We start from the raw sequence: 7,566 nt of genomic DNA, 5'->3' as shown, positions 1-7,566 counted from the left end.
ATAAAGTATATTACATTAGCTTTAATTTAAGATATATATAAAAGTGTCAGACCTTCCGGAACACTTTCAAAAGTTAAGTTGAAAAAATTAATTTTTTTAAAAAAAGTTGTCATTTTAAATCCCCCCCTGTAGGCAGGTAAAAAGTCAGATTTATAAAAAAAATATACCAAATGATAAGTAATGATATCATGCATCTATAAAAGAAAGAATTATATTGATATGATATTGATCNTGGTAAAAAAAAAAAAAAAAAAAAAAAAAAACACATCTTAGTAAAACCAATACCTTCTCAGCTTCGCATCGAAGCTAAAATAACTGATCCCTTTTTTTCCCACGATGTAATTAAGTATTTTTCAAAAATTAAATTTTTTATTTACCTATATTGTTTACATTTTATATCACATATGCAACTATTTCAAGGGAAATTTAATACAAAACGATTCGATTTGACAATCACCGTTAATACTTCTGCTGAATTTATAATGTTTCCTTAAAGCTTAATATTGCCAATGTACAGCCGTGTCAATGCAAAACAACAAAAGACCATTAAAAATATGACGAAAATTTATTTGATTACATCGTTTCTTTCCCCCATATATCGTGTGACCTCGGAAATAAGTTCGCGTGAGTAGTTTAAAGCTTTTGTGACGGTAGCCATGTCGTAATATAAGTACTATATATGCACACTAGAACATTGATCAAGCTATAACCGACTGCTTTATACTATTTGTTCTATTAAAAATAAAATAATTTGAAAATATCAATGTCCAACATAGTAACGGAAATATGAAGGAATATGGTTGTCCTTCTAAACATCTGAAAATTATATGGTGTAGATAATAAGGATTTTTCTTCATTTGAAGGGATAAAAATATTCTATGCATATCTTCCTCGTAACAATATACAAATTACTTTGGTACAGAACAAGAGTTTTTACTGTTTATTCTGATCTGTATTAGATTTTTATACTTGTTCCGTGTATCAGCGTATCATCATTTTACAAGAACACACTGCCTCATACATTTTTATACTTCCGGAACTTAACTCATGTAAAACAACTTATCTTATATCTTTAACATACATTGAATAAGCGACGGTCGTTTATTTTTCTATGCGTCACGATGTCATATTCATTTTCTTATCTCGAAACAGCTAAAATATTCAATAACATTCTCCATATATTACAAAATCATCACTAAAATTCTCTTTCTACAAATGAAAATTACATTTACTAAAATATATTCAGTTTAAATAAAATATTAAAGGATTTTTAAAAAATGAAGTTATTTGTAAATTGTAATTAGACTAAGTAAAATTTTATATGCGTTTTTTTCTTTCATGTAATCTTAAAAAGCAAAATAATTTTTTTAATTATTTTTTTAATAAAACTTAAAATAGTGTAGCTAATAGTATATTCTTAAAGTTTAACCTCATTAAATCCAAATAATAGCCACTGAATTCTCCCGCATTAGGTATTTTTTAGCTTTACAATGAGATGAATTAAGTGTTGAATGTGAGATAAATATACATATAATCATAATTATATAGCATTAATAATGTGAGGTAAGCTGATATAAACAATCATGAGTACTTACAGATTTTATAGGTTTTTGTACTTAAGGTTCTTATAATTATACTTACAACGCATATAGTATGTATAAAAGCAAAAAGCTAACAGTCACGCAATATTTGGTTTCGATCAGATAATCAAAAAATTGACAACACCTAATCATATATTAAGGATTTATTCACCGAATAACTGCAATTAATATAATTGAAATGGGCACTATATGGACGTAATCATTTAATACTTATTCGTCGATATTCTTTAAAGTAACAAGTACCTATCAAAGAAAAAATGATAACTCTTTCTTTGATTCTGAATGATTCTATAATTTAGACAGAATTGACTGTTCATTGTAGATGAAAAAATATATAATACAGTATATATATTTATTTAACAGATATTATGGCTTTTTACTGTAGTAAGAAGTGCAATTGTGTTTTTTCTAAATTCAAAATAGAAAATTGATTTCGTATTTATGGCACTTCCCCAACTTACCAAGACAGTCTAGACAGACTACTATAAAATGTATAAGCTACCCTATAAGTCTATTAAAGAATTAGCCAAATAATTTCTTATTTTTAAAAAAAGGCGTGATATGACTCAATGGATTATTCATCTACTCCCAAAAAGTGTAGATAGTAGTTGAGTTGATGATAATTAGCAGTCAAAAACTATACATCTTCATTTTACATTTTTTTTAAGCGACTTTTCTGTAAAAAAAACATTTTAAATATAATCAAACACATCACATAAAATATGTTTAAGTTCATTGCCTTTTATATTTATTCAAAAGCTGCCAAATTTATAAATAATTCAAATGAGTCTAAGAATGACTAGTATTATTTAAATGACTTAAACAAACATGCTTAAAACAGTTACCCGTAACCAACCCTTGATTGTTTAATATTAATGGAGTTGACGCCAATTAAAAAACAATACTTATAATGGATGTATAACTATGATGGATAATAACAGCTTCTAAAAGCTGCTTGACCCAAATTTAAAATACTATAATAGATTGTTATTTATTGATGTCAACTTATATTTCTTCAAACACTACTTTAATTTAATTGAAGCCTTTTCAATAAAAAGTTCATTTATGAAACAACGATTTTAAGTTAAAAATAGGCATATATATAGACTTAGATGTATTCATCTTTTTTTATAAGAAAAATATCACGTACAGTAACAAAAGGGAAACAAAACCAGTCATGTATTTATATATAATATATATAAAATTAACTATAAACATTTTAATACACTTATTAATAAAATATTGATTACAAGTTAAGACTGACGATAAAGTAGACACAAGTTAAAAATGTTCATATGAAAAAAATTCTCTATAGCGAGATGAGGAATTTTGATAAAAATAATGTTAAAGAAAACTTGATCCTAAAACTTTTCATAGTTAAATGAAATAAAAACTGTATTACTACTTCTTATTTGAATAAGAATATAATTCTTTGAACAATTAAAATAGGCATTTGTATATTATACAACATATAATAAAAAATAATTTTAAAATTTTGATAATGATAGGCTCCCTTGGTTCTTCATACATAAACCCCTGATTTAAACGTTATTTAATTATTGTTTTTAATTTTAGAGGCTGCGATTAACGAAGCATGTTTTTTTAATGAGCAATGCGAGGCCAGTGTTTTTCAAACTGAATGTAGAGATGATATATGTGTTTGTAGGTTTGAAAGAACGCCAGTCTTAAATAATGAAGGGATTACTGAATGTATTGGTAAGTAATGAATATTTTCTAAATTTTTTTCACTTAAAAAATAATCTTTAATAANCTTTTTACAATAAAATATTGAATTCAAATTGAAAAATGTACATAAAAATTATTAAGCTTATGGGTCAATCCATGCCAAATCATCCAGAAGTGGTTGCACAACCACCTCATATTTTTCTGAAATTTTCAGGGTTTATTCATTATGCTATATTTAGATTAAAACAATTTTTTTTTTTTATGATCTTCCCATTTTTATGGCTATTTCAATGTAAAAAAAGTTAAAAATAGCTAGATCGTTAAAAAACACACAGATTATTCAATTTCAACTCAATCGAATTAAAATTTTAGATTTGACCCTATTATAACTTAAAGTTTACATTAAAAAAAAAAAAAAAATTATGTGAAATTCTAAACTTTAATGACTTTCAAAAAATTGCGCTTTTTTTGTGAAAATTGGCGTTTTTGAGCTCACTTAAAACCATTAAGAAGTTATTATTTTATTGTGATTTTTACATGTGGTATTGTATAGCCATAAAAATGGGAAGATCATAAAAAAAAAAAATTGTTTTAATCTAAATATAGCATAATGAATAAACCCTGAAAATTTCAGAAAAATATGAGGTGGTTGTGCAACCACTTCTGGATGATTTGGCATGGATTGACCCATAAGCTTAATAATTTTTATGTACATTTTTCAATTTGAATTCAATATTTTATTGTAAAAAGTTCAACTTAAATAATTTTAATTTTAGCAAAAAACTATTCTAATTCAGAACCGTATACTGATCCAGCAATGCTATGCGTGTTAGGTGGAATGTGTTTAATGTTCATCATCATATGCGTTGTACTCCGATTATTCAGCAAGTAAAAATCTACATCGTTTTGTCCTGATATATTAATTTTCAAATTTCATTTTCACATTTTTTACATGTTATCAATATAATTATTTGTGCATTATAGTTACAAATTTTTAATTAAAAAATATATTACTTGTTTGCAGAGCACGATGGAGGGAAAACCGTACAATTTTTAATACACCTAATCCAAGATTGATGAATGTGTCTTTACTAAGAGATAATAAACCTCCACCAGGAGCTTCTGGCGAACGTAGAGGTAGCAAATCCAGTACAAAGACCCATTCCCCTTCGAGACAACCAAGCATGGCCTCGTTGAAGCCCCAATCGCCTTCCTTAGGTTAGAACCTCTATCTCTATCTTTCATAAGCTTCGCCGTCTTATCGTGGAGAATTTAAACCACTTATTATCTATTTATAAAAACAATTTCTTGAATAGTATTTTTCGTTAAAAAAAAATATGCAATTTAAAAATATTTTTTAGTAGTAATTGAACTACCACAGATGTTAAAATATTTTTCAACAAATCGATCAAGTAATAAATTTTAAACATGCATATCAATGACACATACAAATATGGTCAATATTTTGATATAATTTAACAATTTAAACATTGAACTATTTATTGGAAAATTTCAAATCATCTGAGATCGAATTAAAATTTCAAAATAGGCGATTCATCCCAATAATATCAAAAAATTAATTTGGATTAATCAAAATTAAATCGTAATTTTATTTTTATATCAAAATAATGATTAAATAGTACAACAGAATTAAATAATTCTGTTAAAAATATTTTATATTAGAACAAAATTTTAGAATTCTTTTCCAATATTATAAATTGCTGGCTTTATTTCAATTTTACTTAGTAAGTAGATCTTTTTGTAAAAAATGCATGTTTTCTTTACCCTCATATTTTTTCTCTAAAATATAAAAGTTAATTGTTTAACTAGTTCATTGATTTTCCTTTTAATGATAGTTGAATTAATGATAATGATAAATAAAAAATTACTCGAAAAATACAAGTAGAGGTGCCTTGGTGCATGTTGTTTGCTGACGATATAGTGTTAATAGAAGAAAATAGGGAGGTAATTAATCAAAGGCTAGAGGTGTAAAGATCAGCTCTTGAAAAAAAGGGTTTAAGAATAAGTAGAACCAAGACAGAGTATATAGAGTATGAGTTTGATAAAGGAGAACACGAGGTAGGTGAAATAAGGAGACCAGTGACAATAGGCGAGGACGTGATTGAAGAGGTGAAAAGTTTCAAATATTTAGGATCAGTTATGCAAAGGAGCGGTAGTATTGACGAGGATGTAAAACACAGGATTAAGTGCGGATGGTTGAAGTGGAGAGAAGCGTCTGGTGTCTTATACGATAAAAGAATTCCAATGAGGCTGAAAGGTAAATTCTACAAGACTGTAGTGAGACCAGCTATGATGTATGATTCAGAGTGTTGGGCGGTTGATAAGAATGTAGAGCAGAAAATGAGTATAGCAGAAATGAGAATGCGTAGAAGGATGACTGGAATGACTAGAGAAGATGGAATAAGAAACGAGCATATAATAGGGAGTGTAGGCGTAGCGTCAATCGTGGATAAGATGAGAGAAAATAGACTTAGATGGTTTGGTCATATTATGAGAAGAAAAGAATCGGAAGCCGTAAGAACAATTGTAGAAATTAATGTTGAAGGAAGAAGAGGTTGAGGAAGACCAAAAGAGAGAAGGAGAGATGTTATTGAATGCGATTTGAGGACAGCTGATGTGAGCGTAGATAATGTGGGAGATCGTGTCAAGTGGAAGTTTAGGATAATGGTAGCCGACCCCAAGTAGTTGGGATTAAGGCGAGGAAGAAGAAGAAGAATGATAAATAAAAATGTATTACGATATAATTGTAAAATATTAATCACACTTATAATTCAAAGTGTAAAAAATTACTTTTTATAAAATAACTTTTTCCCTTAGGCCGCGTACTCAACCGTGGCAACAATGGTTCAGAAAGCATTAAATCTCCAACAACTAAAACAGCTATATCATTAACACAAGCAGAACTCAAATCATCTGAAGTTACTGTAGACATCCAACAAGAATAGATTTATTAATTTTGTTTTATTATATGCATTATTTTCTTAAATTTTACTAACAATTGCTTGAAATATTTTAATTTTGACTATGAAACCTACTTAAAAATACTATTATTGTCTAAATTTGATTCATTAAAATTTATTATAAATGTTATAAATAGTAGTTTATTTAAAATAGCATTTATAAAAATTTTATAAATGCAATAAATTTTATAAAAAATTAATTTTTTTATTATATCACAAAATTTCTGTACTGTATTATAGTATATTACTTATAAATATAGTCTATAAAACACATTATAATTATAAATTATAATAATAGCACTTACTTTTTCTAATAATTTGAAATAATTTTTTTTTAATTTAAGGTTAAGATATATAATTAAAATTATGATAAATATAAATCTTGTATTTAAGTGTAACTTATAAAATAAGTAATTTCTATTTGATTACTATAGATTAGAAAATAATTTTCACCTTAATATTTTATCATTAATTTTATGCAATGTCAGTTACAAGTTAAAACTATTTAAGTTATAAAACTAACATAAATTAATCATTACTGTATTACACTAATATAAAAAATATTTTCTATTAAAAACAATAATGTAAGATTAAACATTTATAATTTAGATTTTAATAAGCTTATATGTTTTACAATAATTTATTTTATTTAGTACCATTAAATACATTTCATCCATCAATTAACAATGTATAGCTCCATTTTTAGATAAATATTGTTAAATAAATTTAAGCTTTTCCAATTATCAAATTTTTAATCGTAAAAAATATTTTAAATTTAAATAACCAGTTGGTTGATAAGATTTTTTTTTAATTTTACCTCTTATAAATTTACTAAAGTACATTTAGTTTTATTTTAATAATTAATATTATATTATTAAAATATTTTCAATTTTTTATGAGAGTATGTAGTTTTGCAAAGAAAAGACTATTTGAACCAAACATTTATTTTAAACATTTTCGAGGCTCTTAAATGTTACAGAATTTGATAAAACAAAGGGAAGGTTTTTCAAATTTATGAACACTTAAGAACCCGTTAATGGTAATTAAAATCAACGTTTTTTTCTTATAGTCTTTGAAATAAATATGTCCTTGTTCTCGTAATTTTTTGATAAGTCATGAGCAATAATAGTTATATAATATTTTTTTATTACTTAACATTTTGGTAAGTTTTATAATTATTTATTAACTATAATTTATTGATAATAATCGCTAAATAAAAACGCTCAAGAGATATTGTAAGATTAGAATAAAAATGCTTTATATATGCAATTAAAATATATACAATAATTTTTACCATA

General features: G+C 25.7%; 1 protein-coding gene across 1 annotated transcript in view; it reads left to right on the top strand.

Annotated features, from left to right (window-relative positions):
• LOC126905104 (uncharacterized) overlaps nucleotides 1-6,508 on the top strand; it is a 35,410-nt gene extending 28,902 nt beyond the window's left edge. Inside the window, exons 4-7 of the mRNA XM_050684517.1 lie at nucleotides 3,177-3,317; nucleotides 4,064-4,175; nucleotides 4,312-4,505; nucleotides 6,126-6,508. Coding sequence (XP_050540474.1) covers nucleotides 3,177-3,317; nucleotides 4,064-4,175; nucleotides 4,312-4,505; nucleotides 6,126-6,253 — 575 coding nt within the window. The 3' untranslated portion in view covers nucleotides 6,254-6,508. The remainder of the gene's footprint in view (nucleotides 1-3,176; nucleotides 3,318-4,063; nucleotides 4,176-4,311; nucleotides 4,506-6,125) is intronic.
• Nucleotides 6,509-7,566: the final 1,058 nt, after the last annotated feature.

The sequence above is a fragment of the Daktulosphaira vitifoliae genome, unplaced genomic scaffold, assembly GCF_025091365.1.
Source record: "Daktulosphaira vitifoliae isolate Bord-2020 unplaced genomic scaffold, ASM2509136v1 Scaffold_4, whole genome shotgun sequence".
Taxonomy (NCBI): domain Eukaryota; kingdom Metazoa; phylum Arthropoda; class Insecta; order Hemiptera; family Phylloxeridae; genus Daktulosphaira; species Daktulosphaira vitifoliae.
Note: the sequence above shows the minus strand (reverse complement) of the source record. Positions and strands in the feature narration are given on the sequence as shown.